Here is a 17,378-nt window from a genome sequence, read left to right as displayed (position 1 = left end):
TGAGACAGAACTGTCATCTCTGTCTTGTCATGGAGCACAGTTTAAACTTTTGAAAAAGAGACAAATGTTTGTTTGCAGTGTTTGAATAACGTTCCTGTCTCTCTACAACCTCCTGTGTTTCTGCGCAAATCTGTGACCCAAGCATGACAATATAAAAATAACCATATAAACATATGGTTTCTACTTCGCGGATTTTCTTATTTCGCGGGTAGCTCTGGAACGCAACCCCCGCGATGGATGTATAAGCCGGACTTATGTATAAGCCGATATTCTATTTTTTCATTTTCACAACTTTTTTCCTTAGATAAGCTGCGGCTTATAGACAAGAACTTAGGGTAATTGGCTTTTTACAAATGTATGCAGCATTCAAACTTTACAAAACACAAATTAGATACATACAGGTAAGCAGCATGACAACTGCCATGGAAAGCATCCCTTTTATGCCCACAATTATAGAAAGTATTTTTCTCACTTGAAGGGTGGTGAGCAGGATTCAGTCAGGGAGGGCCCAAGAAACAAGCACAAACCATTTAGAGAACAATTATGATATTGTTTTTAAAAAAACAGCTTTTACATTCATTCACACCAAAAACACTGATGCAATGTTTTCAGAACTATGAGGCTCTGGAGAGCGTTTTTAAAAGTCTTTATTTTTAGGGGTCGAAAATGACAGAGTAGTGTGGACAAAAGGCAAAAACACAGACAAATGAATCTGTTTTAAATTAAAATTTATTTGTATGGACAACACCTAATTCATGTTCAGGAACTACATCCAGGGGTATCCTAGAAAACATTTCCTGGAATGCCTTCTTGAACCCAGGCAGTCGTCTTTTAACAACTCTGTAGTTTTAAGCTCCTACTCCCACAAGCAACTGCCTGCCATCTTTATACTTAGGAGGTGGCCAGGAATAATGTAATGGGCCTCTCTGCTGCCAGCTGTTAGACTACAAAACTTTTACTTTAATGCCCTGCATTGTCTTATTAACTCTGTGCCACTGAAACATTTGATTTCAGTCCATCCCTTCCTACCTCCAGTCGGATAATATCACTGACATAGTGACAAAAATTTATATAAAAGTTTTTCTTAACACCAGTGCTTTGTAAGATGCTGCTCTTGTCTATAGTGTACTTCCAGTCTTGGTCTAGCCACTGCTGTAGTAGGTAAATACTGAATACTGTGTTTAAAAACTGTAGCTATGATACATATACATGGCAAAAAAAGCGACTAATACAGTATCCTACTAAAATGTCTTTGCTGGTATTTATATGTGAGATTTGTGAATTAGTATTGTATTTCAGAATGTCTATGAAAGTATTTCCATAATTAGAATTCATTTATAATAAAAATCAAAATCTGTAATAGAATACTAAAATAATAAAATACCCTAAAATATAGCTTATAAGGTTTAATAAACAGCTATTGATCTTTAGATGTTTTCTGTTCTAATAATTAAAATGACAAGCAATGCAATTTTCATAGATAGAAGCCGTTAAATATGTGTTTCATACAAACAATAATGTATTCTTCTTTTCTTACATTTTTCCCATTAGATATTTTTTAGTATTTTTCTCTGGTTTAAGCAATATAATATAACATTTTGGAATAAAAATACAAATGAGTAAACCAAAGCTGGAAGCTAAAATAGCAAATATCTCCACAGCCACAGTGTATTTCCCAGGTGAGCTTATATATGCAGGAATGAAAGTTATCCAAACAGCACAGAATATTAATATGCTAAATGTAATGAATTTGGCTTCATTGAAGTTGTCCGGCAGTTTCCGAGCCAAAAATGCCAAGATGAAGCACAAACCAGAAAGAAAACCGATGTAACCTAAAACTGCATAAAAAGCAGTGGCAGACCCCAAATCACATTCTAAAATAATAATTTCCGAGGAGTGCTTCATATTTTTATTTGGGAAAGGGGGTGATATCAATAACCAAAATAGACATATGACTACTTGTATGAGTGTAAAAGCGCAAACACTTAATCGTTGTTGGGTTGGCCCAAACCACTTCATAATGTTACTACCAGGCAAGGTGGCCCTAAAGGCCATCAACACAACTATAGTCTTCCCCAGAACACAAGAGATACATAGAACAAATGTGATTCCAAATGCAGTGTGGCGTAAGATGCAGGACCAATCAGATGGCTGGCCAATAAATGTAAGAGAACAAAGAAAACATAATGCCAAAGAAAAGAGAAGCAGGAAACTTAATTCGGAATTGTTAGCTTTAACAATGGGTGTATCTCTCTTCAGGTAAAAGACAAATGCAATGCTGGTAGTTAGGAAAGCACCCAACAAAGAAAATGTTGCTAGTAATATTCCCATAAGTTCTTCAAAGGATAAATACTCAATTTCCTTTAAAATGCATTGATTATTTCCCTTATTTGATTTGTACTCTAGAGGGCACTTTAAACAGTCAGGTGAATCTGAGAAAGAAATATAAAACAAGGTAGGTTAGTATTATAAAAACTTTTAAATGTTGCTGTTATAATATTTACAAATTTAAAAATTTATTATAATTACTTATTTTATTTTGTTTTCATTTTAATCTTTAGAGTTACTGTGGTGACTGGTAAGAACTACTGTATGAAAAAATAAGCATGTTACTGTAAGCATATGCATATCAATCCATTTTTTTCTTTTTGATTGTTGTGTGCAAATTTACTTGCATTTTATTGCTTTGTTTACTGTTTTCCTCAAATATTCCAAAACCTGTGTGTTAGGTTAGTGAGAAACTCTTAAACATCCCAGTGTCAGTGTGATTGTGGGTTTGCCCATTCATGAATGCCCAGTCTAAAGTTGGACCTTGTGCTGATTCAAATTTCACGCTAGCAGAACTGTTCAGTATTGGGCTATCTACTTGAATATAATGCGAGAAATCATTACTTATTATCAAGCTGCATCTTTTAGTTTTATTTAAATTAAATTTTGTCACAAAGTATGAGAAAAGCAAAAATGAAATGTGCATGTAATTAATCACAGGGTTTAGATGTTTACAGAAACATTTCTTGTATAATCTATTAAGGATGGTGTCTGTTTTAGGATATTCAGTTTTAATACTCTGTAAATGGTATTATTATTATCAAAAATCAGGAGTCAGAGGTAGGTAAATCCCAGATGTCTTAACTAACAGGTGTAACATGCTACTACTAAATATATACATATTTACTTGTGAATAATGTAATAACTTGAATTAATTAATATATTTAGTGTTTATTACAGATTTCCAAACTCAAACATTAAGGAGTACACATAGTGCACTATTTTTCTCAACATCTGTTGCTCTGCTGTGTCTTTCAAAGGTTTCACTGTGTTACATATAAAAGCTGTGAGAAAATGTGGCTGTATTTACAGAGTTTTACACAGCTTTTAAATCTCATTCAGTTCTTTGAAAAAAATTATATTAACCTGCTATTTTCTATTAACATTAACAGAATTCTGGTGGGATATGATTGTCGTAAGTGTTAAACATACCTGTTCTATTGCTAATTTCACCATCTGCACAGGGTATACAGTCATAACAACAAACAGGCTTTCCTTTTTGGACTGCTTTACGAGTTCCAGGCTGACAACTGTCACTGCACACAGATTTTGGCACCTAAATTACAATAAACACAGTAGTTGTTAGTGTGTTAAAAATATGGAGCCTAAAAATTAATACTCATTTGGCTTATGGTCTTTGGGTTTCTCAATGTTTGCAAGGAGTGTGCTTGTTGCAATACACAAAAATACAGAATATACATAATGTAAAGCAATTTAAAAAAATTCCAAACTTATCACCTTTTTTCCTGGACCAGACCAAACTATGTGGCTGTAATTTATCATGAACTGCTGTCCTTCTGGTAGAAATGCATAATATGCACCAACTGTTACAAATTGAATTAAACCTTCTTTATCTAACTGCCAGTTTATCAAGTCATATGTTTTAACTTTTGCTGCAGGGTCTCCACTTTCGTCAAAATAAAAGTTTTCTCCATTGCTTGCTGTAAAATTTACCATTTTTAGATACTGCAGTACCTGGATGGGTAATAATCAGACATCAATACTATTATTTTATTAATAGCCCAACCTGCAGGGAAAACTTGGGGATTGGTGGCAGAATTGGCATTCCAGCCACCATAAAAAAACCCACACCGTTCCACTCCATCTGAACTATTGTGGTCTCTTCATATAATGACTTTGAGCATTGAAATATTTCTAGTTATTTGACTATAACACATTTACACTGCAGTGAGAATGTGTACATTTTACTGAAAAGTCCATGCTCTATAACATGAATGATGTTAACCAATAATAAAGACTGATGGATATCCACTCTCACAAAGCTAGATGAATATTAAAATCAGTTTAGGTTTTTTTAAGTAATGAGATGGAGTAAATGGTTTGGAAAATGTTATGTATTACTTACTTTTTTGCTTGTGCATAACACAGCTCCAGTAAATGTTACATAAATACAAAATGTTCAAGAAAATTTCAGACAGAAATAGAGCCATAGTACCTGCAGTGGTTCAACTGATGTCCTGTTTGAACATCTTTTACTGGCGATTTGCTCAGGACTGTTACATTTCAGGAGATTGTGTAGTGAATAAGCTATTGCATACACAGCTTTATATACATTACCAGAATATCCATTATTCGACATGTCAGTATATTGAGTATTCACTGCACCTAAATTTTCAGTGCCTGTGCATGGCAAAAAAGATGCAGTGCCATCTTGAGAAGCTGTGGTGCAGTTAAAAAGAAATTCCCAATACGTATTCATGCCAGTATTCCCAGGTATATTTGATGGATGAACATTCAATAGAAATTCTTTTAGTCCTGGTATAATAGCATCACTAACTTGAACTCCAATTGCACCCTTCAAAAGTTTGTAATATTCCATCATTGATGGATTTCTTGCTGAAATCCAAGAGTCTGACCCTATCCACTGAAAACCAGTGACATTCTTCAAATACATTTCTTCAAGAAGAACTTCCAGATCATAAAAATTAACAAAGCCTATGATGACATTTGAGGAGGATGACTTAATAGTATTAACAGTTCTACGAAATTTCTCTCTTGGGTAGGTTCGGTATATGGTCTCAGAATATTCAATGCAGACACCTTCCTGTTGTGCAATTTGTTCAAATGTAGCCATTCCATAATTGCCATAATCATCATCACTTCTTATTGCTCCAACCCAGGTCCATCCAAAATGTTTCACAAGTTGAACCAGAGCTCTGCTTTGATAGTAGTCACTAGGAATTGTTCTTAAGAAAGCAGGAAAAAGCTTTTTATCACTAAGGCATGCACAGCTGGCACCATGACTAATCTACAAATAGAAAAAAACAAGGTAAAGCTTGCTTAATTGAACTTTCCTATTTTTTTTTTGGCAACATTTGAAATACCTGCATGTACTGTATATACCGTATATACATGTACACAGTATGTAAAATTTGTTCTTTACTATAAGATTGATTAGTGAGTATTTAATGTTAATTCTTACCACTGGTACATTAAAAGGTCCCAGAGCTTTTGCGACTCCTACAGTTGGTGCTGAACTAGATGGTCCTATAATTGCAAGAACAGAAGATGGTTTGGCACAAGACTTGTCTCCAAGGGATCCTTCTTCTTTTCCACTCACTAAGGCCATCGCTGATCTAATAGCCAATTGTACATCTCTGCAAGCATCATATATTTTATAGCCCAGAACAATACCTGGCAGGATGTCTGTGCTGTTATTTATTTCATCAATTGTAAATATCATACTTTGTGCAAACTGAAGTTCTCTGAAGTTGAGACTGTAAGAAAGTTTAGTAAATCAAGGAACACCATTAATGAAATTTATATTGCTTTAATAAAGTAGTGTTAAAATTAGCAACAGACATAAAGCAGAAAACATATTTTGTAAATACAAATACTGTAAGCACACAAAAATCTTCTGCATTAGTCTTTATTTATACCTTTCAGCAATTTTTGTTTACTTTGTTGAAAACATCTGTATTATTGATAATGCACAGTATGTTCTTATAACTTTTACATTAAATTAACAAATACTAAACCTAGAGGTAAAAAATAAAAGGCAATGTTTCACACTTGGATGTTAAACTTTGTTAATAAATTATTTATCTTTACTGTACCTGAAATTTGCTTCACCTTTGATGTCTTGAGAGATGTACAGTAAGGGGCTGATAAGAGTTAACAAGCATCTATATCATAAGTTACATTTCTGGAGAGCTTCAGTATGAAGTACGTAAAAGACAAAAGATGATAAGAGCTCTAAAACTGTGCCTCAGTCTAATACATCACTGTGATAGATAGATTTTATATCTCAAACTTTAGATTTAATTGTCCTTACCCCTTGCATTGTGATACTTCTGGCATACTTGTAAATGTGAGATTGTCATCAACTGGGTTATCATGCAAAGAGAAAATACCCCCAATAATTATATCTCCTTCTTTTGAAAACATAGGTAGCTCTGTTTTTCTCCATTGCAAACAGAGAGGATCTTTTGCATCCGATGAAAAAGGCATCGCACATATGATGAAAAGTAACATTTCATTTTAAGATGGTAGTTTCTAGAAGAAAGAATTCAGTGAAATGTGCCCTTCTGCACTGATATTAATATATATAGCAAAATCCTGTAAGCCGAAGAAAATCTTATCTATTGGGAGATGTTGACTTTTTAAATGTGTCATCAACATCTCAAAGGAAAAAATCAAGTCAAGGGTAAATATGTTGGTTTGTCTAAGGAATTGCTTTAATACTTCTGAGAGTTTGTTTTACTTGGTCCATACTAACAATAAAGTACTTTTTAATTTTTTTTCTAATGTGCTTGCCACATATCAATATATAATTCAGAAAAAAAATGAGAATCATTTGAACAAAATGGCAATGAGAAACCTAATATTTGCATTAATATAGTACTTCTATCTAATATATCTGAACTGAAATTAAAAAAATATTAAAACACTATTGTATGTAAAATTCTCAAATTGAGAGTCAGAGGGGACCAGCGCCTATCCTGGCAGAATCAGATGTAAGACAGGCAATGTCTCAGAATGGGGTGCCAGTCTATTGTAGGAATCATTCAGAAACGCACCCACACAGGCCCCACTGAGAGCTGCCAGTTAGCTTAATACATGTCTTTGCAATATGAAAGTAAAATTAAAGAACCAGGAAGACATCTCAGGCAGAGATGGGGAGAATGTATAGACTTCACCCAGGCAGTGGTCAGAATTAGAATTTGAACCCAAAACACTAGATCTATGAAATATCTTTGTTGCACAGTAAAGATTATATTTACAATGAGGTGAACTGATATTGCATACTGCATTCAGACTATTAAGTAAATAATGTCAAATAAAAAGTGGTTATTTTCAAGTAGCATATCAATTTTCCTATTGTATTGTTACTTGTTTTGCCAGATGAAATAATGCATTTTTTATCTGATATTTATTTATCTACTATGGCCTGCAGAGGGTGTCTCAAGGCCCCCCAAACCCATCACACAGTTTCGGTGAAAACATAGTTGTTTTATTTACAAATACCTTTCACAGTTTTCTTCCATTTAACTGTGCACAATTAAAGCACACTACTTTCTCCTCCTCTTATCCCAGGGGAGCCTTGCTTGGCTCCTCTCCCAGCACTGACTTCCTGTGTGAGTGGAAGTGTGCCGGACTCAGAATTACTACTGGTGAGGGAGTGTGGCCGGAGCAGTTCCCGGGAGCTTTGTGATGTGGAAGGTCCTCGCTTAAGTGCACAGGTGAGGAGTTTTCCGCATCCGCAATTGATGCTGGGAGTTGCTAATCACCACACTTGTTCCACATCCTCATTATATATAATAGGAGCGCAAGTGTGGAGGGGAGAAAAAGAAAAAAAGAAAAACTGAACGGAGGTTAAGGAAGAAGTCAGCTGGAAGCGAGGGAGCTGGTGTGTGCGTGAGAGAGAGAGAATAAGCGAGTGGAGAGTCACTAATGTTTGCAGGTAGCTAGGAGAGGCAAGCCTGAACGGTGTGTTTGGCTGGCACCCGGGGGCCGACAGTAGTGGTTGCTCCTGCTGAGCACTGGTGTGGAGCAGGAGTGACTGGGAGAAGGTTGGCTCGCTGCAGCGAGGCAGCAGGAGTCAGGGATTTGGAGTGGAACCCCAGTGTGAGCATCTTGGCCGTTGTGGAAAGCCAAGTCTTGGTCTGGCGGATGGCTGAACGAAGCCAGGGATCGGGAGGCCACCAGACCAGTCAGGTGGAGAAAGTCAGCTGCAGGTAGGATGACTCCCCTGGTGCATAGCCTGGATGGGTGAAGCAGGGGAGTCGCCAGTAAAAAGAAGGCGCAAGGCTTTGTTTTTAAAAGGACTGCTTCCAGCCATTGTTTTTACCTTGTTTTTATGGATTTATTTATGGGATTTTTACCTCCACCCTTTCACTGGTTTTATTGGATTATTTATGTGCAACACTGCACTATTTATTTGGACACTTTTGATTTTGTTGTTTTAAATAAAAGCACTTTGCACATTTTGCACCATCCCCTTTATTTTGTGATGTCCTCACTGATCAGCTCATCTGGTTACATTACCAATGGTGTTGGGTTCGAGAGCTCCCCAGAAACCAGATAGGAGCATGGAGTAGAACCCACATCGTCACAGGCAGTCTCACTGGACTGCAACTCCCAGCCTTCCCTGTGGCCATATGAATGGGTATACCACCCTAGGATTGCTGCCACCCAGTGTGTCAAGAAAGTATGCACTTTTGAGTGGCTGTCTTCCCCTGTCCATTCACTATCCTGACCTCCCTTCCAGGTTTGTCCCACCACTCCTCATACTATATATTTGCTGTATTTTTAATATGGAACAGACACACATTTATTTGTCGCTGAATGTTTCTGAACCAGCAAAAATATGTTTTTACTTTGTACTGTATAATAAAAATAAATTGAGCAGGAAGCATCTCAAATAAACAGCTATGATAATTTTAGCTCTCATAATTGTTAGCACTGTGGTATAGTAGTTAACTTTAATGCCTCACCTCTTAAGAAACATAGAATTGATTCAATGTTAATGTGTAGTTTATATGTTCCCTCTGTGTTTACATTGTATTTTTCTAAATACTCTAATTTTCACCCACAGTCAAATGACATGGGTATGAAGATTATTAAGTTACAATAAACTAACATATGTTGCTGTGACAGGTTAGGTGGATTGGCGATTCTAAATTGGCCCTAGTGTGTGCTTGGTGTGTGGGTGTGTTTGTGTGTGTCCTGCGGTGGGTTGGCACCCTGCCCAGGATTGTTTCCTGCCTTGTGCCCTGTGTTGGCTGGGATTGGCTCCAGCAGACCCCCGTGACCCTGTGTTCGGATTCAGCGGGTTGGAAAATGGATGGATGGATGTTGCTGTGAGTGCAAATCCCAACTTACTTTGGTTATTTGTTCTTGCCTTGTGACCAGTCAAGATTGGTCAAGATTGACTCAAACTCCACATACCCATTTAATGAAAAAGCAGGAAGGAAAATGAATGGGTAACTTTAATCTTACCTTACTTGTAATACCGACCATTTGTAAATTGCAGCTATGTAGCAGAAACAAAACAATTTTGTTACCCCTATCCAAAATGTATATTAAATGTATATTAAATTTACATTCTTTAAATTATCCAAATAAAGTCTTTTTTTAAAGTCTTTATTTAAAAAAGTTATATTTATAAATAACTAATGGTAAATTAAATGGCCTCACAATAAGGAGACCAGGATGGCTGGGGTTCTCCCTGCTGAGTTTGCACGTTCTCCCCATATCTGCATGGATTTCCTCCACAGTCCAAAGACATGCAGGTTAGGTTGACTGGCATTTCCTAAAATTGTCCCTAATGTGTGTTTGGGATGTGTGTGTGTGTGTGTTTGCCCTGCAGTGGACTGGCACCCTGTCCAGGGTTTGTTCTCTCCCTGTGCCCTAGGCTAGAGGGCCAGCTTGACTTAATTCAGGACTAAGCAGATTAGAAAATGACTGACTGAAAATGACTAATAGTAAATTAAGAAAGAGAACAGGGGTATACAATAAGCTACATGATTATATGGCTTTAATGTTAGTGTTTTTCCCACAGATTTAATAATTCAAAACTCATGCTGTCAAACACTATGGGGGTTTGCCTTATATTCACAGCTTCACTTTTTGAATTAAACACACTTCCTTGCTCTATACATCTTTTTTAAGTATCACACTTAGTTCATGTTTTGTTCTAACTGGTTTTCTTGGCAGTTCCTTACTGTTTGTCAAACTCACTAATCAAAAGTATCATCTGCTTTACTGACATTGTTCTAAATGAGGGGGTTGCTGCTATATACTAGCAGATTATTTAATAGTAGGTACTTTCTGCTACTATTTTCCACATTCATTAAATAGGCACTATCCATAAACGTTGTATTCATGGAAAACTGATGCTAGCTAGTAAATTAATGTTTGTTGTATTTGTCCAAGGTTGGTTTTGAAAAAAAATGTTGTTTGCTTTTGAGTAATATCTTAGCAACTTTAATATCTCATGTACTTACTTTAAATTATTGCATCAAGCAAATTTTTACCCACATTACAAACAAGGAGCGAGCAGGATATTCAATAGATAGATAGATACTATACAAGCTAGCTTTTGTGTTATTTATTTTTAGAGAGAATTGTTACTGACTTCCTGTTATTTTTCTCTCAGTGTTTTATAATTTAAAACAATAAACATGTGTCAAAAAACAAACATGCATTGTCCCAGAATACTCACATTTATGAATGACAAAAACAGAAGCTGTTTCGTTGGTGCGTGCGGCAACAAACTATACCAGTGCATGCTCCCCAAACTGACCTGACCTGACCTGAAGTAGTTTATGGGTATAAAGATACCCAAGTAAATGCATATAAAGATACAAATTTGGTTAAATGTTAAAAAAATAAATAGTGATACATGAAAACCAGTTCATTACGTATTGTTAAACAATAAAAAATATTTTGCTAAGGATATGATTTAAAGTTAACAGAGCAGAATGCAAACCCTGAATAGAGACATACATCCACATACATACAACATAAATTGAGCATATATTTTTTCACAACAAGTACCTGAGAATCTCGAGCACAACAGATATGAGATTATTATTTACTACAGCAACATAAACTATTTAATTTTATGCTACACTCTTCAAATTATTATACATCTTACAGCAGGGAACACAGCATAGTGAAATTATATGAGTAGGAAAGTGTAATGTTAAATATGGAATGCTACATAAGTAAAAATGTTCCTTGGTGTTTTAAATTGTAATCAAGTCTAGAAAAGATCCACTCTCTTTGTTTATTCCTTACTTGGAATATCTTTTTTTCACTCCAACATTGGGTATAGACAGTCTACTCCTTGTCTTACTATAGGGATACACAGCAGAAAGCAAGCCACAGAAGGCTAAGATGTTTTGTCTGCACCACTTCTAATATCCCAAAAGGGAACGCATTAGTTTACTGCATGTCTCATAAGAGTACATTACGTGCCTGCTATACTTTCTGCAAAAACTTGCTATTTCAAAATAGAAGAAAGCCTACTGTAGAAAAAAACAATATTAAAATGATATGTGAATTTATGTAACTTGCTCAGGTCAACTGCTATAAACATATCTTTGTTCCAGCCCTCCCCGTGACCCTGTGTTCGGATTCAGCAGGTTGGAAAATGGATGGATGGATGGATGTTCCAGCCCTTGGCATTCCAAGTCAGCATTTATTGTATTAGATTTTTCTGAAGTTTTTTTTCTCTCCATCATTAAAGAATAAAGTAATAAAATGAGTGTGCATTTAGAGATGTGCCAATTTGAAGGTACATTCTGCCATTTGACGCTATTCTGAGGTGTTTAGGAAAAAATATGTTTTGCTGTGGGTTTTGCACTAATCACATGCACCACAAATTATACAAGGAAATTGGTTAGGGTTGGGGATTTACCAAAACTGTAGTAGATGGAAATTAAAAAATGAATGAACGTGTGATTTCCTTTGTTAACACTTTAGTTTAGGTACTACAAATATGCATGTTTTTACTAATTTACTGTTATTTAATAACACCTTAACAAATGCTTGTTTTGGCTTTAATAACATTTACGAAGCATCCGTAAAGTAGTTATTCATCTCAGAAGTTATTCATCTAGTCAGAGGTGGCTTAAGTGAGACATAGTCCTCTTACAATTGCACTCTTCACTGTCAGACCTGTCCTTCATATTCACAAGTAATTCAATCTATCAAAGGCCACACTGCACAACTGCTTACTTATCTTCCTCCTTTTTCTTTAGGCAAGAAGAGGCCAACCCACAGGATGACCTTTAGCTCCAATCCTCACTCCACCTCTTACAAAACACTTCCTATAAAAAAGCCAGCAGCAGGAAGTCATGGTCATTTCTTGACCAGCAACAAGAAAAAATCGGAAGACTTGCACAATGGCTGCCAGTCTTTGCCACATAGAACTTTCCTTTCTTTTAACATATTCACAGTTAATAAATAATGCTAACTTTGGCTACCACAATCCTTCTTAGATATTCTTGTCTTCTACATATTTTATAATATGTATAACCAATACACAGTTCTGAGTCTACAATATATCTGAGTCTGACATTGATGACTGTAGTTTCCATCATCATCAAAGGTTGGTCATTCATTAACTACTTAGTACTTACTTTAAAAAAAATCACTTGCACATCACTCCAGGAATTAAGTCATTTTTTGTTTGTGCCTTCTTATTTTAATCCATTTCATGCATAACAATAATTTATAAAGTCATTACCATAGACATTCTAAATTGGCCCTAGTGTGTGCTTGGTGTGTGGGTGTGTTTGTGTGTGTCCTGCGGTGGGTTGGCACCCTGCCCAGGATTGGTTCCTGCCTTGTGCCCTGTGTTGGCTGGGATTGGCTCCAGCAGACCCCCGTGACCCTGTGTTCGGATTCAGCGGGTTGGAAAATGGATGGATGGATTACCATAGAAAAAAATACCATAAGTGACTGGCAAGGTTGTCAATAAAATGTTCAGTGGCAAAGCTAGCCAAAGTAGTAAGTTGTAAGAATATATTTGCTTCTTTTCTTACAATAATGAAACATTAAGATATTAGAATACATCATAGAAAAGTAAAGATACTTTAAGCAAAGAATGTAACAGAAGTCTAACATTAGAATGCTAAGATTGCAATCAAATAAATAAACTTTTTCAATTTTTTTGTGTGCAATACCTTTTTCCAGAAGTTTTACTATTTCTTCCTTTTCTGAAATTTTTAAAACTTTATTCGACTGTGGATTTTCTTTTGTAATGTGTTTGATTTATGCTGAATTTATCTTGCCAGCTCAGTAGATTTGGGTACCTGGAAAAGATGCAGGTATATACCTATTTAACATAATAAAGATTTGATAAAAAATGTTTTCTGTGTGTAACTCCTCTTACAATTATCATATCATACAGCCCTGCATTACTAAGGAGCGTAAAAGTCTCCTGAATGAGAAAATGGCTCTAAAGGGCGTACAGTGAGTGCTGAGGAAAACGTGAGTAAAGGAAAGGAAGCTTCCAAAACTAAAATAGTAAACAAACTCAATCAAAATGTTATAAATAACGTTTGGAATGGACTCGGTGGAATTACTTGACTCAAGCAATCAAGGGCTCATGTGCCAGAAGGGAATGTGGATGAGGCTATAACCCTGAACTAATTTTCTTTTCTAAATAGATTTCCCTCTTTCCACCAACACCACTTTCTTCCAGTGACCAGTGCTTCCACATCATCCCTACTTCAACAACAACTACTATGACTTCAGCTGCTATGACCAGTGATGAGTCCACCTCTGATCATCAATATTGACTCTCCATAACTGATGACCAAGTGAAGACACATACAGAAAGGCTACATATGGGACCAGATGGAGCCAGTCTTTAAGTCTTTGAAGACGGTGCTGACCAACTTTGTAGTGTGCTTTGTTGTAATGTGCTTTGTTACCTGTTAGGTCTTTCACTAAAGCCTCAAAAAGGTGCCACTGCTGTGGAAAACATTCTTCATTTCTTCAGTTCCTAAGAAGACATTTGACTCTTTAATTTATGACTACAGACCAGTGGCACACATGTCTCAAATCATGAAGACCTTTCGAGAGGCTAGTCCTCCTGTGAAAGACCACCTGGACCCACTGCAGTCTTCATATCAGACACAGACTGGAGTGGATGATGTAATAATCTATCTGCTCCACAAGGCTTATTCTAACCTGGATCAATTTTACAGCACTGTGAAGATTATATTTTTGATTTCTCCATTGCCTTCAGTACCATCCAGCCAATCCCTGTTCAGGGAGATGAACCTATAGTGTTCTAGACAAAGGGTCTGCAACTCAAATAGTGGAGGACCACCATGGCTGCAGATTTTCATTATAACCCTTTTCTTAACTAGTGACCTGTTTTTGCTTCTAATCAACTTCTTTTAAATTTCAGCCAACAAATTTTTTCAAACGTGTGTCAAGAAATGCTGCTGGGGCTCCTTTATTCAAACAGCAATACATCTGCATAATGCCTCACTGTGTCTATGACTTCTCTTTTTATCTTTAATCAAGTCAGATTCACCCTCGACCAAGATCATGCAAGATGATCCAGCATTTGCTTGTTAAATAGTATTATTTAATATAACTGAAATGAATTTGCTACGTATACTGTATATACAGTATAGTTTACGTACATAATTCCTTATTTTAGAAGCTGAATTCAGATATAGCATTGTTTATTTAGAACAAGAAATCCCAGCAGTTTGTTCTAAGACATAAAGCAGAGCAACATTTAACTTGAATAAGTTTTAGTTTTACTATTGGCTTATGCAAGGTTTAACTTTGAGACAATGTAACAGCTACTGTGGAGAGTTCATTTAAAATCATACTGGTATATTGTGCTATAAATTGGACATCTAGCATTTCATCCTCCTTTTATGCTGTTTTTAATTCACCCATATTCTAAAAACTGCTGTAAATAGAATTTCATATCAGTAAAGGAAATGTTGTAAGGCAGAAATATTAAAATCAATGGCATCTTAACACAGCCATTACAAGATATGCCCATGGTATGAAAATCCTTGAAGAGCTTAAAATTGATTATCAACTTGCATTCTTTGGAATATGTTTTTCTAAACATGCCCCTCAAAAAGACAATTTCTCAGAAATGTTCCTAGAGGCTACATAGCTGCATTTGCCACGTTTAACCAACCAACCAACCAACCAATTCTATTGCCCACCTAAAGAGTGCAGTCATAATGTGCACTGGATGACTTTGTAGAGAATGGGTGAGTAAGCATTTTTTGTAAAGTGAGAAAAAAATGGAAGCTTTAAAAAAATGAAAAAATTAATTCACTAAATGTTTTCACTCTTCCACTTTTTTTAAATAACATCTATGCCCAAATGATATTTTGCTGTATACTGTGCATGGTACATACACTTAGTTACAGGACTTTGTGATGTTAAAGTTACTGATGTATAAATCAAAGTTCCTTATTAAAATTATCAAGAATAATATTCATTCATTTTCTGAAATTATTGAGTGCAATTTAGGCTCATGAAGGCCATCGCTCATTTCAGCAGCAGAGTAGGAACCGGTCCTGTATAGAGTCAATCCATTTCAGCACTCACCCATATACACCCACACACACACGCACCCATGCATACACAGACACACAAACACACAAGCACTCATACCATCCAATTTAGAGACACCAACTGTTCTAACTTATACATGTTTGGGATATAAAGGGAACATCCACCTACAGAAAGACCAAAAATACTCCATGGAAGAACATGCAATCTGATGTGCCTACCTCCAACTCCAACCCAAGACTGAGCAAGTCATTCAGGATCTTCTATGGAAGACTGATAAAATTAGCAAAATTGAATGAACTTTTAAAAAACAAGCTAGATATGAATAAAAGAAAAAGAAGAGACAAACCAGCTGGGGTGAACAGGCTTACAGCACATGGCTACCTCTAAGTTATCTGTATAGATTAGTGGTAGCCTCAAAGCAATGGAGAAGCATCGCCAGACTAGAGTGTAGATAGTGTACAAAAATTCCAAAAAGTTTAATTATTGCTGATACTTGTGTGTATGTATGTATTTATTTATTTAATTGTATCCTTAATGAGTCCAAAAGATAAACTAAAGGTAAAATGCATAAAGACTGTGCAGGCTGAGTAGAGCAATGTAAATACAGAATGGATAAAAACCAAGGGTGAACACTAAAATAGCATTAAAATGGGATTGTCTGTGTAGAAAATACTTGAACGAAGCACAAAGATCAAAAACAAAACTAAAAATGCATAAAGCTTGAAAATTATGTATCACTTCAGATAAATAGATGCCAAAAAGAGTATACAGAAACAGTAAAACTACAGTAAATATATCATTGATTAGTTACCTAAGTGTATGTGCACAGATTTCTTTCCTCTATTTGTAAAGTCTGAATAAAACTGATTTTGCAATAAAATCATTTGTGTGAAATCCCACTTTGTTCTGGGCTCCTTCACCGATCTTCTGGTCCATACACAAGATGCCCTTGCTGTGGTAGTCTTACATATTATGACAAAGATTATCCCACTCCCTATGCAAGAACCGTAAGAAATACAAAAGACCATTTAATCCTTCACGAGGTCTTGTCAGCTAACAGCTTAGCTGGCATATCTTCTCTAGATACGTTTAAATCTTCTCAATGTTTCCACTTTATCTAGATAGTTTGTTCCAGATTCCCTTGACAATTTCCGTGAAGAAGTCCTTTCTTTCTTCCTTCTTAAAGTCATGTACCCTTAATACCCAGAGTTGTCCTTGTGGTGAAATGTGTCCTGGGTCCATGGTGGATTTGAGCAGGTGCAGATAGTTTTAAAAATAGTGTGACTCAGACATTGGAAGTGTGAATTAGAATTATGTCTTTTACATTGTTCTTGCAGTCTTTTCAGTATTTGCTGTCCCTTTCAGTTCTGTGCAGTCAGAATAGATGGCATTGATATAAATTATGAAGTGACTTAAATAATGTTGGATAGACAGAGAAAAATAGAGAGAGATGGCAGGTGCTAAAGAGAGTGCTTTGGCCACTCTTTGAGATGGACAGTTGGGCAAACCATTCCACCAGGTGGACATATTTAATAATAGATATTGAAAGCTAAGAAATGTTACAGAGCTTTTAAGTTTTACTTCTACTTATTTGTACTATTTGATCTCTATTACCTACCTATCCCTGTGTGATTTATTTTCATAATAGAAGTTGAGAACATTTTTGATACTTTAAATCTCTTTGACATAATTATGGGAGATATAGTATTTTCAATGCCGTTTATTTAATACAAATAGACTACCTACGATATATTGTCTCTTTTTCCTCAATTCAATTTTCTGAGTAAGATATC

The 17,378-nt window shown here is 35.8% G+C and overlaps 1 protein-coding gene across 1 annotated transcript; it reads right to left on the bottom strand.

Annotated features, from left to right (window-relative positions):
• Window positions 1-1,533: 1,533 nt before the first annotated feature.
• LOC114669590 (extracellular calcium-sensing receptor-like) lies at window positions 1,534-6,581 on the bottom strand. The gene is made up of 6 exons (XM_028825774.2): window positions 6,344-6,581; window positions 5,492-5,786; window positions 4,505-5,317; window positions 3,787-4,023; window positions 3,481-3,604; window positions 1,534-2,432 (listed from the first exon to the last, which is right to left on the bottom strand). The coding sequence occupies exons 1-6, from the start codon at window positions 6,541-6,543 to the stop codon at window positions 1,534-1,536; spliced, it is 2,568 nt and encodes an 855-aa protein (XP_028681607.2). The 5' UTR covers window positions 6,544-6,581.
• Between the last annotated feature and the right edge of the window lie 10,797 nt (window positions 6,582-17,378).

Source organism: Erpetoichthys calabaricus, chromosome 2 (genome assembly GCF_900747795.2).
Source record: "Erpetoichthys calabaricus chromosome 2, fErpCal1.3, whole genome shotgun sequence".
Taxonomy (NCBI): Eukaryota; Metazoa; Chordata; class Cladistia; order Polypteriformes; family Polypteridae; genus Erpetoichthys; species Erpetoichthys calabaricus.
This window is presented reverse-complemented; position numbering and strand designations above follow the sequence as displayed.